This window comes from Colletotrichum aenigma, assembly GCF_013390185.1.
Source record: "Colletotrichum aenigma strain Cg56 chromosome Unknown KSG_Cg56_contig02, whole genome shotgun sequence".
Classification (NCBI taxonomy): Eukaryota; Fungi; Ascomycota; class Sordariomycetes; order Glomerellales; family Glomerellaceae; genus Colletotrichum; species Colletotrichum aenigma.
The window spans coordinates 6,835,399-6,853,941 of NW_023500908.1; the positions used below are offsets into that span (position 1 = coordinate 6,835,399).

At 55.6% G+C, this 18,543-nt stretch overlaps 4 protein-coding genes across 4 annotated transcripts; 3 read left to right on the plus strand and 1 right to left on the minus strand.

Moving 5' to 3' along the window:
• Positions 1–3: 3 nt before the first annotated feature.
• Positions 4–3,570, minus strand: CGCA056_v003868 (uncharacterized protein; the record flags this gene model as incomplete). The annotated part of the gene is made up of 1 exon (XM_037319124.1): positions 4–3,570. The coding sequence occupies one exon, from the start codon at positions 3,568–3,570 to the stop codon at positions 4–6; it is 3,567 nt and encodes a 1,188-aa protein (XP_037182591.1).
• A 1,963-nt stretch (positions 3,571–5,533) lies between these two features.
• On the plus strand, positions 5,534–6,844 carry CGCA056_v003869 (uncharacterized protein; the record flags this gene model as incomplete). Its single annotated transcript, XM_037319125.1, has 1 exon — positions 5,534–6,844. One exon carries the CDS (start codon positions 5,534–5,536, stop codon positions 6,842–6,844), a length of 1,311 nt encoding a protein of 436 aa, XP_037182592.1.
• Positions 6,845–8,419: 1,575 nt separating this feature from the next.
• Positions 8,420–10,346, plus strand: CGCA056_v003870 (uncharacterized protein; the record flags this gene model as incomplete). Its single annotated transcript, XM_037319126.1, has 4 exons — positions 8,420–8,524; positions 8,599–8,946; positions 9,002–9,518; positions 9,571–10,346. 4 exons carry the CDS (start codon positions 8,420–8,422, stop codon positions 10,344–10,346), a joined length of 1,746 nt encoding a protein of 581 aa, XP_037183545.1.
• A 955-nt stretch (positions 10,347–11,301) lies between these two features.
• CGCA056_v003871 (Protein MLP1-like protein) lies at positions 11,302–17,703 on the plus strand (the record flags this gene model as incomplete). The annotated part of the gene is made up of 3 exons (XM_037319127.1): positions 11,302–11,590; positions 11,657–17,071; positions 17,126–17,703. The coding sequence occupies 3 exons, from the start codon at positions 11,302–11,304 to the stop codon at positions 17,701–17,703; spliced, it is 6,282 nt and encodes a 2,093-aa protein (XP_037183544.1).
• Between the last annotated feature and the right edge of the window lie 840 nt (positions 17,704–18,543).

Sequence of the window (18,543 nt, forward strand, 5' to 3'; positions counted from 1 at the left end):
TTCCTAGCTGGGGCCCTTCGGGGCTTCGCCGTTGGGGAGCTTCTTGGGAGCCTTTTTCGCATGACGAGGGTGGCGGACCTTCTTGTTCCCGAATTTCGGAGTAGGAGGCTCTGGCGGCGGCGGAGCAGGCTCCTGAGTGATTCGGCGACGAGGCTTCGCAATCTTTCTTTCCGGAAAGGCTGCGAAGAGTGGGTTGGGCTGCGTCTCTTCGGTCTCTTGCTTTGCGGGTGTTTGGCCCCGAGGCTGCGCGTTCTTTCGGTCCGGAGGAGGTGCAAGATTCTGGAAGAACGAGGTGGGCTGCGTCTCTGCGGTCGCTTGCTTTGCGGATGTGTTGATGGGGACGTTGAGGGTGAACGTGCTACTTTGGAGCATCTTCTTGCACGCCTCTTCTGTCCTCAGTGTTTCCGCCTCGATCATCTTCTTGAACTTCTTCTGCTCCTCCTCTCCCTTCATTGCATCCAGCTCGCGGTCCACCTCCTTCTCGAATTCTTCGCCAAAGAGGTCTGCCATTGTGTCATTCTGCGGCTCAGCATTTTCCATGGACACATCCCCAGTGGCGTCCGGCGCGGGAGAGGGCGCAGGTCCTTGGGCTGGAGATGATCCAAACAGAGAACCGAAAGATGACTTTCTGGCCGATGACGCTTGAGCTGTCGCGGCCTCACCACCAGGGGTGGCAGCGACTGGTCCTTGAATGGCATTGTTTGCGGGGACGATCCAGTTCTTGGGCGGCTCTGAGTGTTCCTGGGCGGTCGTGTTGCTGCTCGAAGCGTTGGGGGTGGCAGGGCTTGGAAGAGCAATCGTCGCGGGAACAGCCCAGTTGTTAGCTGGTTGCGATGGGTTCTGAGCGGGATTGCTGCTGCTTGAGCCCGTCTTAGAGGCCGCGTCGCCAGCTGTCTTGCCTCTCAGGTGCCGGTTCTCAGCTCGGAGTCTGTCACAATCCCGTTGGGTTTTCGCCATGTCCCCCTCTAGCTTCTTGCGCTCCTTCATGAAGTTCGCCTCCTTCATGGTCTTGGCATGCAAGAGACGCTCCATCTCATCGTACTGCTTGGTGTGACTCTGAATCATCTCGGCCATCTTCTTGTTCATTTCCGATGAGACGTTTCCGCCGTTCTGCAGTTGTCTCTTCTCCTCGTTGAGCTTGTCATTGGCGGCTTGGTAACCCTTTCGCAATCTTTCTCGCTCGTTATCAAACTCCTCTCTCTCGTTGGCGAGGGCTTGTTGCCGCTCTTCAAGCTCTTCCTCGGGCTGCTGCATCTGCTGCTGTAACAGTTGCTCCACTTGTTGTTGTACCTGCTGTTGTACCTGCTGTTGTACTTGCTGTTGTACTTGCTGTTGTACTTGCTGTTGTACTTGCCCTGCCATGGCCTGCCTCTCTTGGACAATCGCCTGTTGCTGCTGGGTAATCTCGTGTTGCTTTTGGGTAATCTCTTGCTGATGTTGGGTAATTTGTTGGTGATCGGCAGTATTCTGGGCCTCCTGCTGGTGCAATGTTTGAGCCCACTGCGCAAGCTGCGGTTCGCGGCCCTCCACATCTGCGAGTGACTGGTTCTGAGTGGCCGACTTGCCCAGCTGGTCCGCCTGAGCCTGCACTTCTGCCTGTATTTGAAGAACTTCCTGCTCACGCTGGGCGATTTCTTGCTTCTTGTTGTGGAAGTCTTGCTCAGCAGATGCGGTGGCCTTCTCGAGTTTCTCTCGGTCTTGCTGGACCTGGCGCTTCTCATTCTCAATAGCTTCCCGATCTTGTTGGACATGGCGCTTCTCAGTCTCAATCGCTACCCGGTCTTGAGTGAGGTCGTTGCCAAGCTTGGCGGTCCTCTGCTTTTCCTGCGACAAAGCCGCCGACAACCGTTGGACTTGCTGGTTGATGTCGGTACCGACGTTGGTGCGGGCCTTCTTCAGCTCCTCAAGCTCTTGGTTCTTCGTTGCAAGCTCCTGGCTCTTCTTGTCGTACGAGTTTCGGATTGTTGCGACCTTGCTATCATCATATGCGGCCCGTTCATTGAGGCTACTTATCTCTGCGTCCTTGGCGGCGATTGTTTGCTGTGCGTTGTTCTCGCGAGCCGCAAGCGTGTTCTTTTGCTCATCGAGCGCCTGCAACTTGGCAAATAAATCCTTCTCGGTGATCGCCTTGTCTTTATGCCAATTGTCGTATTCCACGCGCATGTTATTCTTCTCTTTTTCAAATTCCTCCCTGTCAGCTCGAAGTTGGTCTTGTAGAAGATTTCTCTCAAGTTTCATCCTCGTTGCGTACTCTTCCTCGGTGCGCTTTTTCAGTGTGGCCTCGACCATCTTCGGGGTTTCGGGCTGGTGGATGATATCGAGAAGCTCCGCAGGGATGTTCAGAGGTTTGATGATATTCCGCAGGTTTTTGTTCGTTTCTCTAAGCAGTCTGTTGCTTGCTGCCATGTTGTCGTTTTCGGCTTTTTGGTCCTTGCCGACCATTCCCTCAAGCTTCTCAACCTCCTTCTTCAAGGACTCGACCTTCTTTGCTTGCTTGTCGTGACTCTTCTTCCACATTTCAGCTTCTGACCAATGCTCGCTAACCTTGAGACCAAGCCTCTTGGCCTCGTCTCTGAGCTTATCCTGCAAACCTTTCACTTGACCTTCGTAATTGGCGATGAGCTTGGTGTTCCACTCGTGGAGATCCTGTCTGTCCTCAATTTGCTTCTCCAAAGCCTTGATCTGGTTGTCCTTGTCCTGAAGCTGGTCTTTGATCGTCTGGATGGCCTTCGACTCGGGCTTGTATTGTTCGAGTTGTTTCTGTTGTTCGGCGATCTTGTTCCGTAAATCCCGAGTGATCCTCTGGATATCCCAAGACTGAACTTTGGCATCGACCTTCTCCTGAAGTTTTCCGATCGTTTCGAACAGCAATGCTCTATTCGTGTCCCACTCGTTTCTCTCGTTGGTCTGAAGCGACTCCAGCACGCCGTTGCGATCGCACTGTTGGTCCAATTTTGCTTCCAAGGCCTTACAGTTGGATTCCCACTTCTCGCTCCTGCTTTTCCACTGGTTTCTTTCGGTCCTCGTCTCGCGGTAATTTTCTGTCAACTCATCGATGAGCTTCTTGTAATAGGTGCGGTCGCTTTCGTCCAGAATATCGACGGGTTTCTTGCCGGAAAGGGCGCGAAAGGTGTCCTGGATGACGATGGAGAAGGCGCAAAGTTTGCCCAAAACTGTGTGGTGATCCGTGATAGTGACGAGACCCGAGACCAAAGCTTTCTGTATCTTTAACAAGCCATCGAGAAGTTGCTGAAAAAGAGGAATGATGGCGAGTATGCTGTAGTTGTACGCTGCCTGTTGTATATTGGCGGCTGTCTCGGGCGAACAGGACAGGGACGGGGTGAGGCGACGGAGAACGGGGTTCAGAACTTGAACAAAGAAGAAGGCGAGGGAAGGGATGATGTGCAAAAGCAGAAAGACCATGAGGATCTCCCAGAAGTACTTGACGACGAGGTGTGAGAGGAAGTCGTAGGCGTACGGAATTGCTGTGACGAGCCACATGACCACGGAGAGGGCGAGGAAGCCCTTGGTGACCAGAGGCCATGGGTCGGGAAGCTTTCCCTCGTCCATTTTGGACGCTTCTCTGGGTAATCTGAATGTGTTCAGGCGATGGGTAATTGGTAAAAGTGAGGTGGTTGATGATTGGGTGGTAAAATGCGTGTGTGAAGTGTTGAAAGTGAAAATGGGAAGAATCCGTGAAGAGTTGGGATTTCTGGAGATTGGAAGAAGTTGAGACTGTTTTTTTTTTTGGTCTTGGGCGGGATGGGAAAGGCAGGTCGAAGTCGGGGGGGAAGGCGCGTATGCCTGGGATCCGGAGGGCGCGCCTGCCACGTTAGGGGAAGGTGCGGAGGCAGCGGGTGGCAGAGTGCAACGGGAAATATTTACCAGTGTTTTCCCAGCTTGCTATACAAGAGATACAGTGGTGTTGGAGTTTCAAAAGTGCTCTGGTCTGCGAAGGGGTTCTGATTCGGGTCCAAAAAGGGGAATTTGTCGCTGTCTCGAAGAAGTGAGGCTGAGTCCGGGCTCCAGGGCCGGATATCTTCAGATACACAAGTCTGCAGGGATTTCAAGTGTCGATTGACGATTACAGCCGTCTCCATTAGCATTTTCAGTTCTACCTGGGAATCTACGTAGTTATATGGGCGATGGCGGAGGCCAACAATGGCACGTATCATAACCAAAGGTAGCTAGCATCAGGAACCAACGCCTTTCAAGGAGGTCCATTGTTGATTTTCGACAACCGTGGAATATAAAGAAGACTGCAGTGCTTCTTTCTTTCACTTGAAAACTTTAACAATGGGATTGTTCAGGGTAGCGGGTGCGAACCGCAAGTACCTAGCATCCTCTGGGCTTCGGCATTGCAAGCCCCAGGGCCTCTTCAGGAGGCTTTGGAGCAGCTTGGGGGTGTATTTGCACACCATCTGAGCTACCCATTTGCAGGACCTCAGCACTGTAAGGTACCTCAATGGAAACTAAAGAGCTGGCAGGCGGAAGGCACAGGCAGCTCCGCTTCAAACTTCAAAGCGATCAAAGAACACTTGCGAGCTCACATCAAAGGCTGCCCATGTTGTTTGAGAGAGCTGCAGGAGACCCACTTCTTTCGCACAGAATGAAAGTGTTGTTTGTTGCGCATACGGTGTGCCCTGTGTTGTCTCGGTGACAGATTGCGATCTGGTGATGACGAGGTGAAGTCGCAGCTGACCGAACCTTGACCGAGCGTTGACCGACCCCCACCGACACAATTGTGGAAGCTGACCGGCCGAGAGCCTGGGTCTCTGCGCCACAATCCCATCGATCCCAGAATCCGCAGTGCCGGTGGAAGAACGGACGGGACGGGACGCCCAACCGTACGAACTGCACCCTGATGAGGCCCGTCGAGGCCCGTCAACCTTAAACATCTGGATTGCCTTCGGTATTCGACGCCTATTGGTCGAATATACGATTGACAGAGTTATGATTTCAAGGCGCCAGATTATCAGATGTTAAATCGTCACGTGTAGCTTTATTGATTTTACGGCCTTCCATAAGTTCAGAGCTGATAAGGCAACAGTCTCCGCGTTGATACTCGAAAACTACAAAACATTTTCCTCGGAACCCCAAGCGTTTGAGTATTAGAACTTTTGGTATCCGTACAGACAGAAACATCAGTCATTTTCCTCGAGGCCGAAGACCCTGAAAACGAGCAGTTGAAATTACCAGTGGTAGCTGCAGCCCAGTTCGGACATGTGTGGTTTGTGTTTACACTTGACGAATGCGGAACGCCTTGTCGCTACAGTCGACTTGTTCGAGACCCCGCCCGTTGCGTCATTGAACCTACTATATACGGACTGCAAAGTCTCAAGGTTTTTGAATTTTCTTCTCTTTCCCCAAATTGACAACATCGCCGGTCACGACGTGAACAGCTGAAATTTCTTAAAGCCTCGAGATCTCCCTCAATCACTGGATTCCCAATTAGTTGATCAGACAGCGGTGTCTTCAACAGCAGTCCTCCTCACCAAGCATCTCTACCAGAATTTTTGTTCCCATCTCAAAAATGGCCACTCTCCAGAAACCTTTCGTGAAGCAAGCGGTTGCGGCGATCACGGCGGCCAAACCTCTTGATGTAGCCGGAGGCTGCTTTTCCCCTGACAACATCCAGACAACTGGGGAAGTGCTCGATGCCTCAACCAACGAGACCCAACATCAATATCAAGAAAGCCGAAGATCCAACGATTCCATCAGCAGCGAATCTAGCGACTCCACCTCCATCATATCCATCAGATCCAACACCAGCGAAGCCGCTACTAGCGAGTCTTCCCTCGAATCGTCTGACATTATCACCGAGGACAGCGTAAACATAGCCTCCTCCGAGAATACAACGCAGGATACCTCTCCTGCAACGCAAGATACCTCTCCTGCAACGCCAGATTACTCGGGAAAGGCATCCAGGAAGGGGTCCCGGACCAGCAGCTGTGACTCCAAAGCCAAAATTCGCAAGCAGGAGCGCCTAGAGCTCAAACAACTAGAGCTCAAAGAACAAGATCTCGATGAAATAGTAAAGACAGTGGTCGAAGTTGAGCAGGCAAGACGCGAGTCCGTCCAAGAGGCCGTGGAGTTCATCAAAGATTTTGTCATGGAAAACTGGGAGACCGAGTGCGAGAACGGCCACGTCAAGATCACCTGCGATATCACAATGGACAACATGATGGAGATTGGTCGTCTTGAACAGAAAGAGGGGTGGCGGGAGTGTCTCAAGCTGGTCAAGGCTCCTGTCATTCACGACGCAATCGGCCTGGGCCTCTGGCAGGAGCTGGCCAAACAGGTACTTGAAAAAGACGCTCTGGAGAAAGCCGTCTCAGAGGAAGCCGCCCTGGAGAAAGCCGCCCTGGAGAAAGCCGCCCTGGAGAAAGCCGCCCTGGAGAAAGCCGCCCTGGAGAAAGCCGCCCTGGAGAAAGCCGCCTCAGAGCAAGCCGCCTCAGAGGAAACTTTGGCCGTGATCAAAAGGTCACTCGGTGATCTCTTCAAGGGGACTGATGCCCACAAGAGGAAGAGAGAAGGCTCCGGTCAAATGGAGGATGTCCGAAGGGCAGTGCCGAGGTTGGCGGCGAAATCCAACATGATCGATTCCGTCCCAGCAGACACCTCGACTTCTGAGCAGCACAGTAGCAACAGCGACGTGTCTACATCCCTCGTTAAGCTGAATCAAGTCCCATGCCCGACGTGCAAGCGGGAACGCGCTTGTACGCCGCCGGCCAGCCCTGTGGATTTCCCAAAAAGGGACAGCATCTCGAGGCGCCTATCTTTGCGATTGACGAGTTCTTTTGGAGATATGGCGGGTGGTTATGGAGGGAGATTCACGGCGTGATGCCTGAGGATACCAGGCGACTTTGAAGGCGTCATCAGGCGGGATGAGGAACAAGATAAGAACCGGTGAGGCTTGTGATGGCGGCGAAAAGTCAGAGTTTAAGAAGTAGCTGTCAAGATTGAATGATACCACAGGGCGTAGATCCCACACGATAAACTTTGGAAGATCACCTTGGCGACATCGGTATATTGTGCAGCTTCGAAGGGCCTGGCCCAAGAGGTGCCATGCTTGAACTGAGGTGAGATTTGCGTGGCGTCTCTCTTCATGCCGCATGTGAGCGCGATTGAAGATTACCTAAGCGGTGTGGCCGGTCCGATTACCTAAGGCCTGGTGGAAAGTCCGTGCTGATGATCCGCTCCGTTCGGCCGAGTCCAGTGGCTTACGTCATCCCTCATCTTGGCCAAGGGCAATCCCTTCCATCGCCGGCTCCATGTCTCTAAATCCCTCCTCCAACACTGGATCCATGTTTCTTTGGCCCCCTGTCAGCACTCAAAGTCCATTCAGGCACGGAGGCAGGCCGCATGGCAGATGGAGCACTGCTTCTTTCAACCTCACGCTAAGTCGCCCTGCCAGCAATTTGACGCTGCACGCCAAAGACAGCCGGACATATTTTTGTCGCGCACTTCGTCCTTGCTTGACCAATGGCCTTGGGCGCTCATGTTTGAACTGCTGCAGGTCCCTGTCTGTGGCGTTCGCTGGCGCCCGACTCAATTTCGCGCGACCCATCATCGTCTACCGTCAACGTGAACAACAACCCCACAGCAAGCGCAAGAAGCGTATCCGTACCTAGGTTTTGTGAGTCAACTTGGAGGAGTTGTCGGAATCGTGCCGAAAGGATACTACCAACTGCGGTATCGGAATCATCAAGCGCATCCTGCTTGACGCAGCCTAGCAGCCTCTCCAAATCGCATTGCCATGTGTGCCAACGCTGGCTGCTCTCTGGCCAGCAAGGGTCGTCTTTGATTGCGCGACGCCATGCCGCTTCAGCTGAAAATCGCGTGGAGACGCCGTTATCGTGTCTCCTGTCCCCAACGGTCGACGGTGTGATTGCGAGACGTTCGCTTGGTAGCTGGGTGCCCGTCTCCAGATGCTCCAGCATGCTCCGTGTTGCCGAACCACCTCGGTTCTTCTTCGTCAGATGAGTTAAGTCGCTCTGGTGCCGCGAGTGGAGTTCGTCCCAGGCAGAATCGTTCAACCTGACTCCGTCATTCGCGGGATCAGATCACGTTGAGGTCGCCCTTGGCTGCTTTTCAGCTGGCAGGGGGGGCGCGGGCTGCTTTGGCGCTATCGTGACAGGGGTAAAGTGTGCCTCATGGAGTGATCGCCCGTCAAACCACCAAATCTGCCACTCCGCGATGCGGAACTTACTCGTCCAGGGGGTGCGGAATAGGATGTGGCTTAATGCGAATTCGAGCTGTATGCCTTCCCCGCGCTCATCTTCCTCTTCCCCAGGAGGGGGGGTTGCTGCGTCTTTTCTCTTAGACATCCTCTTTGAGGGCTCTCTCTGTCACGATTGTCCCGGCGTCTTCGTCGTTCCATTCTTTCGGCCTTTTGCATGGTTCTTTGATGTTGGAAATGGCTCGAATATTGATGCCGTCTTTGTTGTCTCTGTACATCAGTGGTGTGGGAGCGGCTGCCAACATTGTCTATGTGACAGACCTATCCATCTACACGTTACTGGTAAGTTTTGGTTCGCATCGGTTCCCTCAGTACAACTGGAGATGCCCTCAAATCCCGGAAGCTGACAATAGTAGGCACCATGCGCCCAGACGGCTATCTCATACAACATCTTTTCTCAGACATACTCGGCCTGCGGCGAAGCTCCGACAGATCTGCAGTCATGCATCTGCACAAAAAACAACAACCTGGCCGCCATCACCTCGTCCATCTCCAAGACCGTCAGCTACAGCTGCGGCTCGTCAGCTTCAGACGACCAGACCAGTGTCGCCGCTGTCATCAGCCAATACTGCAATCCCGACTCGTTAATCACCTTCGCGACGCCGACAACCAACATCGTCACGCAATATGCGACTGACGTCCCCGCCTTCTCCAACATGGCGCCGTGTGCGCAGTCTGGTGTATCATACGCCATCAGCTCGATGGTAAGCTCCGTCCCGGCGAGGGTATCGTAGACGCAGACCTGACATCCATCTTCAGACGTCCCTGTGCCCCGAGCCAGCCAGCCTGATGGCGCCCTGCATCTGCGCAAAGAACGACAACTCGGCGCGCGTGAGCCGCTCCATCGCGTCGCTCGTTCGGTACTCGTGCTCCAACGCGGCCGACGTCACGTCCGCCGGCGACTTCTACGACGCCTACTGCGCCATGAATAAGGGCACCACCGCCTTCCCGACGCCGACGCCGCCGCCCGGCGACATGACGTACTACATCACCGCGCTCTCGCAGTACAGCTCGCTGGTCCCGTGCGCGCAGTCGGGCATGTCGGACGCGATGTACTCCATCTCGAGGGACCTCTGCCCCAGCGGCCCGAAGGCGCTGGCCTCGTGTGTGTGTCTTAAGGACGGCGTGACGGCTATAGTTAGCAACACGTTGACGTCGGATGTCAAGTGGTACTGTACCTCGACGGCGTCGGCGGATATCTCGTCGGCGTTGGTTGTGCTGGATTACTACTGCAGCGCGGCCAAGGGGGCGGTGGTCGCGACGGTGGCCGAGTCAAGTAGGAACCTATTTCCAACGCTTTTGTGTTTTTGATGGACTAACCAATGCAGTTGCTCAAACTTACGCCACCGCGAAGACGGGTACGGGATCAGGGACTTCGGGCGCCCAGCCCACGGGCACCGCCACTTCTGACGGCACATCCGGCGGCGCGGGAACCAGCTCGAGCCGCCCGGGTATCGGGATCATCATTGGCGGCGTTATCGCGCTTGTCGGAGCGATCAGCATCGCCGGCCTCGTGGCATTCCTCATCTACCGCCGCAGGAAGAAGACCAAGCTGCCTCTGGCGTCGACCATCGGCCCGCCGGACGCGACTGGGAAGCCTGAGCTGGGCGGCACCATGCTTACCGAGCTACCACCCAAGAGCCCCTCGATGACCGTTTCTCAAGTAAGCTCCCCGCGGCCAGATACCATCTCGCCGGCGTCGGCATACGGTGGCGGTGGCTTTGGACAGTCGCCGATGGGGGCGGAGCTGCCTGGTCAAGGCCACACGCCCCCTGTGCCTGAGATGCCGGCGAATACCAACGGGCAGCTGCAGCCCGGCGGACAGTATATGCCCCCTGAGCTGCAGTCTCATGGAGGCTACGGGAACCAGTATGGACAGAGTTTGCCGTTGCCGCCTGAGCTGCAGGGTGGCGGTTACGCGCAGCCTCAGGGGCAGACTACGCCGATAGAGGCGCACGGCCAGCCGGTTCATCAGGCGTTCGGGGCACAGCAGGCGAGCTACCAGGTAGCGTATCAGCAGAGGACTGATCTTCAGGGAATGGTATGGCACTCGGGGCCGACGCCGGGATATTCTGAGCTGGATTCCGGCCATCAGAGACGGTAGCTGACGCGGGCAAGGGGATTGGAGGCAACAATTTATTGGATACCACGATGAAATAGACGTTAGGCTTCGAAGATTGGCAAATAATGGATAATGGTAACCTTGGGTATGACACTCAGATATACGGGCGTCATCTCAAATGGTGAAGGCTTGATGGTTAGTTTACTTCATCGTTAGTTGAATTAGAGATGATACAATGAATCAACAAACAATTCATACTACTAACACAACCCCACCGGTGCACTCTTTTGATAGCTAAATCTCATTTTAAGGTCTCATAAAAGCCTTCAGACAACTTTTGTCAAGTTTGATTGGTTAGAAGGGGACTTTCACGTAGAGTTCATCGTGTGTCCTTTTCCCAGCTGATGAACGCCACCTCACCGAGAATGTCTCACCGGTCACCGAAAAGGTCCTCGGTCAGCAGCTCTGACTTCATTGGACCCACCGACGGCCACAGCTGTGGCTGAGTCATCCGGGTGATTGTCGGTGAGCCAGGCAGCTCCAAGCTCTGTGCGCTTTGATTGGCCTAAAAAGCGCCTTCGCTGTCACCCTGTTGCTGGATGCAGCTTCTCTAGGTGGACAGAGCAGCCTTGCATCCCGTCCAGGTGCTCAGGCCGCCCAACCCAAGAAAACATCGGTCGCGCCTGGCCAAAATCTTGCGATTGTCGTCTCCTGTCGTCGCTTACAATCACCCCAACTTTTCGTCGCCCATCACCCCTTCAACGACGCCTCGATCACCAAACGCGGCGTTTGGGTGATTGCCGTCTGAAGACAAGGCTTCAACTGTTTATTTCCTTTGTTATTGTACTATTTCGAGCCTTCCCCTGTGCAAGACACCTTTCGACAGGCGGGGTGCCAACACGCGACGCCATCACCGCCACTCGACTTTTCGATTCTATACCTCCCTCGCCACGATTTGCGTTCGATGTCGAGAAGCAGAATCTGAGACAAGATCACAATGGCAGCGGCGGTGGACGTCGGCTACGTAGCTGGCCACCTCGGCTTGCCTGAGTCGACTGTGTCGACCGTCACAACCGAACCTACCCCCGAGCTCGTCGCAAGCCTTCTCGAGGCCGTTATTTCCAAGGCTCGTGAGTACGATGAACTGTATGCGCAAAAACTGCAGGTCGACATCGAGCTTGAGAGCGCGAACCACAGTGCCGAGTCAAAATGTCAGAGTTTCAAGGCGACCGCCGACAAGGCTTTGAAGGACGTGGAGGAAGTTCGCCAGAAGCTCAAGGAGGAAGGTTTGTGCCTGCCTTCCGTCCCCACTCGTTAGTATCTTTCCATCTTGCTGACGCCATGATTCACAGAGACGAAACGGCAAACGGTCGAGAATGAGCTCCAATCCCTCAAGTCCCGTGGTTCCGACTACGACTCCGAAATCACGACCCTCCGCGACCGCATCGAGTCACTTCAATCTTCGAACCGTGCAAACATGGCTCTGCTCGAGTCGCGCAATGCCCGCGACTCTGAGCTCTCCGAAGAGCTTGCGAAGCAGCACCAAAAGAACGTACAACTGAACAAGGAAATCACATCTCTTCAACAACAGGTTCAGAGCGCACAGGCTGCGGTAAGCAGCGCCAAGTACCGCGAAGAATCCCTGCAGCAACAGCTCGACCTTGCGCGACGCAACAGCGAATGGTTCGAGACCGAGCTCAAGACCAAGAGCGACGAGGCCTTGAAGTACCGGCGTGAAAAGGGAGCCCGCATCGCCGAGCTGCAGCGTCAGAACGAGGACGCCAAGTCGAACATCGAGGCCCTCAAGCGAAGCGAGCAGCAACTCCGAGACCGTCTCGATGCCGCCCAGGCCAAGGCCGAGGAGGCTCTGACCAAGGTTCAACAGCAGCAGGAGGCCTTTGCACGCAGCGAAGAAAGCTACAAGCACGAGCTGGAGAACAAACAGCGTGTCGTCGAGATGACAAACCAGCTTGCCGACAGCCACAAGAAGCGTGTGCAGACCCTCGAGGGTGAGAAGGAGTCTCTGAAGGAGAAGCATTCCAACGAGATTCGAAGGATTCAGCAGGAACTTGAGAGGGAGAAGGAGACGTGCCGCGAGCTTGAAGAAAGGATCACGCAGCTCGAAGGCGAACTTGATCAGGTCCACGCCCGAATGGAGCAAGGCCCTACTCCCGGCTCCCCCGCTCCCCAGACTCCTCGCATGAACGGTTCGCTGCTCGGCCGCCCTGCCTCGCCCTTCGCAACACCTGGTTCTGCCCGTGCCAGGTCTGCGATTACCGCCACCCAAGCCATCGAAGATTTATACAAGGTCAAGGGGCAGTTGGCCGGGGAGAAGCGCCGGAACCAGCAGCTTGCTGAAGAGCTCGACAACATGATTGCACTGTTGGAGGCCAAGTCCCCTGAGATCGAGGAACTGCAGAATGAGGCCGACTCACTGAGAGCCGAGATCACCCACATGTCTGAGCTATCTCAGACCAGCTTCGAGGAGCGCGATGCCGCTAAGAAGAGCGCCAGAAAGGCAGAGAGTGCGCTGGCAAACGCCCAAGCTGAGTCCAAGATCCTCCGCACTCAAGTTCGCGATCTCAGCATCCAGATCCAAATGCTGGTCTTCAACATGCATGCCCGCGAGAAGGGTCTTGACCAGCTGACGCGCGAGGAGACTGTTCGCCTCGAGCAGCTTTCCCGAGGCGAGATCACCGAGGGCGCGCTCTCCGACATGTCCGATACCCACCAGTTCATCACGCAAAAGTTCGTCGTCTTCAAGGACATCCAGGAGCTTCAAGCCAAGAACCAGGAACTACTTCGCGTTACCCGCGAGCTTGCCGAGCAGATGGAAAGCGATGAAGCCGTGGCCGCCAAGAACCAAGCGGTCGAGGACCACCAGGCTGTGGAGCGTCTGCAGCAGGAACTCGCCAGCATGATTAACGAGACGAAATCACTGAGAACGACAATGGAAAGCTTCAAGGCCGAACGTGACATGTTCCGCCGTCTGCTTCAACAAAAGGCGTCCGCCGGCGAGCTCGCCTCTATCTTGGGTGGCTCTGAGGACGGTCAACGCCTGCCGCTCGCTAGCATCGAGACGGAAGATGGCGACGGCGTGTCCCCATCTGCTGCTCTTCGCGCTCTGCAAGTGGAATTTGATACTTATCGTAACGACGAGGAGTCTGTTCGACGATCTCTCAGAGAACAGATTGATAGACTCTCGAGCGAGAAGAACAGCCTGCAGGGCGAGGTCGCCAAGATTTCCAGCCAAATTACTCTGGCTTCCGAGCGATACGAGATGCTTCACTCCAACTTTGTTGCTCTGCAGAGCGAGAACAAGGAGCTTCAGAAGCGCAATCAGTCCCTGTCGGAGGACTCTATCAAGCAGGAGATCCGGACGCAACAGGTCGCTGAAGAGCTGGTCGACGCCAAGGGCTTGCTGGAGAGCATTCGCAACGAGGCCGCTAATCTCAAGGCAGAGAAGAAGTTGTGGAAGGATATTCAGGATCGCCTGAACCAGGACAACGAGAATCTTGTCCAAGAAAAGACACGCCTCAACAACCTGCTGGCTACTCAACAGTCAATGCAGAATGAACGCGACATTACCGAATCCGAGTATAGACGAAAGACCCAGACCAAGATCGACAGCCTCGAGCAAGAGCTCAACGACACCAAGAGGAAGTTGTCGGACGAGATGGAGGAGGGCAAGAAATTGCAGCTACGAAAGGAGTTTGACGCTCGCGAGGCGCAGAAGCGGATTGACGAGCTATCTACCAGCCTCAGCCAGATCCGCGAGGAGCACGTCGCCATTAAGACCAGCCGGGATCATCTCCAGGCTCGTGTTGACGAGCTTACCATCGAGCTTCGCAGCGCGGAGGAGCGCGCTGGCAGACTTGCGCCACGACCCACACCTCGACCCGGCACCATGGCGCCGCCTGCACCGACAAATGAGGAGAATGAGGCCGAGGTTCGCGAGCTCATCAATGAGGTCTCTGACCTCAAGAGGGAGCTTGACATGGCCAAGGCTCACCTTGAGACCGCCAAGGAGCAGGCTGAGTCGTACAAGCAGCTCAGTGAGCAGAACGAGGAGGCCTTGTCCGAATTCACTGCCTCACATGACCAGTTTAGAGAGGAGATGGAGTCGACCCTGTCTGGCAAGGACGCCAAGATCAAGGAGTTGGAGCAGCGCGTTGAAGACCTTTCTTCCGAGCTGGCCAATTCCAACAAGGAGCTCTCTCACCTCCGCGATTCCCAGGCTGAGGTGGCCCGCAAGTACGAAGATGAGAAGACGATTTTGGATGACGAGATCAAGCGCTTGAAGGAGGAATCTGAGCGCCACTCTGAGGCAGCCAAGTTCCACCAACAGGATCTTCGTGCTCAGTCCGAGATCACCGCCAAGGCTCAGCAAGACTACGAACATGAATTGGTCAAGCACGCCGAGGCAGCTAAGCTGGTTCAGCAGCTTCGGACCGAGTACAACGAGCTGAAGAGCCAGACTGCTACCCTCAAGGCCGAGGCCGAATCTGCCAAGGTTGCACTCACCCAGAGCGAAGGATCTTGGGAGGAGCGTCGCCAGCGACTGGAGCAGGAGATGGCTGAGATCAAGGCCCGCCGCGATGATGTGAACGCTCAGAATAAGCTTCTTCACGACCAGCTCGAGAGCATCACCAAACAATTCTCGGACTTGAAGCAGAGCAGGACCGCCTCTACGGACGACACCAACGGGGACACCGAGGGTGGCAACGACAGTGCTGCCGACGGCCTTCGCGAGCTCAACAACTACCTTAGACGCGAGAAGGAGATTCTTGAAGTGCAGTACGATCTGAAGGTGCAGGAGGCCAAGCGCTTGCAGCAACAGCTCGAGTATTCTCAGTCTCAACTGGACGAAGCTCGCTTGAAGCTCGACCAAGAGCGTCGTTCTCAATCCGAGAGCGGGCAGGCGTCCATTGCCCACAAAGACCTCATGGAGAAGCTGAACGAACTCAACCTTTACCGTGAGAGCAGCGCCACCCTGCGCAACGAGCTCGCCCAAGCACGCGCTCAAATCGCGGAGAAGAACACCAAGATCGAGGAGCTTGAGGGCAAGGTGCAGCCTCTCGAGGCCCGGATCGAGGAGCTTCAGACACAAAAGGGCTTCCTCGAGGAGGAGATTAAGCAAGTTCAGGAGGACCGCGACAGATGGCAGAAGCGCACCGAGGGCATTCTTACGAAGTACGGCCGCGTCGATCCTGCTGAAATGGAGCAGCTCAAGCAAACCATCGCTGATCTCCAGGCTGAGCGTGATGCTCTCAAGGAAGGCGAGGGCCCTCTACGAACTGAGCTTGAGGAGGCGAAGCAGCTGCTGGAGACGGAGAAGGCGGGCTGGCAGAACACTCGCCAGCGCATGACGGAACAATTCAAGGAACGCTCGAGAAAGATCACCGGCGAGAGGAACGAGGCACTTACCGCCAAGAACGAGGCCATTGCCGAGAAGGATGCCGCCATCGCCGAGAAGGAGCAGCTCTTGCAACAATTGTCCTCCGCAAACACCGAGCTCGAGACCACGAGGCAGAACCTGCAGGCCACGACCCAGCAGCGTACCGAGTTTGAGCAACAGATTCAGAACTTCCAGCAGCAGGTGCAGAAGTTGCAACAAGAAGCTCAGGCGAATGGCCAGACCGCTCAGCCACCCGCTGCTGCCCCCCAGCCTGCGTCTGATCCGTCCGCATCTGTATCTACTGAGGTTGTTGCCCAGCTTGAGCAACAGCTTACGGAGATCCGCAGCCAGCTCGATGCGGTCTCTGCCCAGAAGGCAAGCGCCGAGCAGGAGCTCGAGAACCTCCGCGCGCAACTCCAGACAGTTGTCGCCGAGAGGGACCAGGCCGCCCAGACTGCACAGGAAGCTGCTCAGTCACAACCCCCAGCTGCGGCTGACGCTGTCCAAGCTGCCCCTGCAGAAGCGGCTACCACGAACGGTGCAGGCGGCCTGACTGACGAGCAGCGCAAGGTCTTGGAGGAGAAGATCGCTGCGGCGGAGGCCAAGGCCGCAGAAGCCGAGCGCAAGGCACAGGAGCTGGAGGAAAATATCCAACAGACCATCAAGGAGCGATCGGACAAGATGCGCAACGCCTTGAACGAGAAGCTGCGCCAGTCACGCGAGAAGCTGGATGCGGAGTTCAAGACCAAATTGGAGCAGGAGAAGATTATCTGGAAGGCCGAGAATGCCAGCGCCGCCCCGAGCAAGCCTTCAGAAGAGCAGCCCGCCGTTGCTGCTACCCCTATCAAGCAGCAGCACGATCCCGATGCTGTTCCGACAACACCAATTACGAGCACCCCTGGTGGCACAGCAGATCTTTCACAGCTGCCTGATGCTGAGATCCGAAAGTTTCTGTCCACCAACCCGACGGTGCGGAGCATCATGTCTTCCAATCTGCGTAAGAAGCTTGAGGAGCAGACTGCCAAGGTGAAGAGTGAGACGGAGACGACTTTGAAGGTCGAGTTCGAGCAACGAATCAAGGACGCCCGCGAGGAGGGCCAGATGCTGGCGCAGAAGAAGTCGGCACTGCAAATCAATATGAAGGACAACCAACTTCGTGGCGCCAACGCCAAGATCGAGGTTGTCTCTACTGCTGCTACCCAGACTCCTCAGAGACCCGTTGGCGAAGTCTGGGAGGAGGCCAAGGCTGCCAAACCAGCTCCCGCGCAACCCACCCCCGCGAAGCCTGCCGCCAACGCGCAGCCTCGTCCCTCAATTTCGGCACCGTCCGCTGCCTCAGCGCCGGCACAAGGCGCTGCAAACGCAAGTGGTAAGTTCTCTACTGTCAGTTCTAAATATGATCATGGTTCTAACACAGTTCAAGCACCGGCCGCCACCAACCAGGCACAACCTGCCGCTCAACCGCCCAGCGCCATTCCTCAGCCTGGCAGCGGCATCCCTCAGCCATCGAGTGGCATTCCCCAAGTCAAGCGACAGATCCCCGCTCCTCCGGATAACAAACAAGCAGCAAATGCTGGGGGCAATCCGTTCGCTGGCAACAACGCTGCTCAGCCGAATCCTTTTGCTCAGTCAGGCCAGGGCCAGGCTAACCCCTTTGCCCAAGCTGCCCAAGCACCAGGACAACAAGGCCAAGGCCAGCAGCCTGCGACGCAGAACCAGCCGGCCACACGCAGCACCGGCATTCCCATGCCTGGACAACGTGGAGGCGCAACTGCCCGTGGCCGTGGAGGTGCTTACGCTGCTGGCAATAGAGTGTCGAGTGGAGGAGCCGAGAGAGGCGGAGGTGCCGGTCGTGGTGGACGTGGCGGTGCTAGAGGAGGACACGCTTCCGCGATGAATCCTGGTGCTAATGACTTCCAACCTGGAAACAAGAGGCCGAGAGGAGATTCGGAAGCCGGGGGAGCAGGCGGCGCCAAGAGGGCGAGAGGAGGTGGTCACTAGAGGCGATCACGTGGAGCATGTGGTAATGGAAGCGGTATCTGATGTTCGTCATACTGCATGTATTGATATGGCTTTGGCGGCGGAGGTCTGATGACACTAGGATGAAAAAGGGGCAGACCAGGTGGTTTGCCGGTGTGTATAGCTACAACATACTCGAAAATGGATTTCCTTATGTCTTCAACCATGATTTTCATCCTTGATTACCGCGACGTCAAGCGCAACACCACATTGTTAACCATAAGCTGCACATCTGTATAGTTGACGACTCGTGAGCTTCGCATGGTGTCGGGCGCGTAAGTCATGTCTCGGTCAAAGCAGCAACTTATTCCGCGCGCGTTCGCTGACGTAAGTCTCCCTTGGTTTAGACTAACGGACCGTCTCTAAGGGCCTTGAAACATGGCCAAACATCCCGCAACTTTAAATCGCACATTTGCAGCGGATGGTGCCGCAGAGACTAGACGAACAGGGCCCCACGACTCAGGGTTCTGCTCTTAGTACAAGTCCGCGCGTGGTGGTTCGGCCCCATTTCCGGACCCAGCTCCGGCCCCGCCCCGGACGAGGACCATGAAAAGTTTTCACCTTGATTTCCACACCTCTTTCTCCCGCGCTCCATAATCTGCTCTGCGTCCTCAGACCTGCAACAATTTCCAGCCAGCACTGGGTTTCAAATCGCCCGGCTAGCTCAATCGGTAGAGCGTGAGACTCTTAATCTCAAGGTTGTGGGTTCGACCCCCACGTCGGGCTCAATTCCCGTCAGCGATTGAAGCTTCCAGTTCTCTTTTTGTCTTTTCCGGTGTCGTTGTCGGTCATTGCTCTCGTGGCTGACCTCTGTCTTTCTCT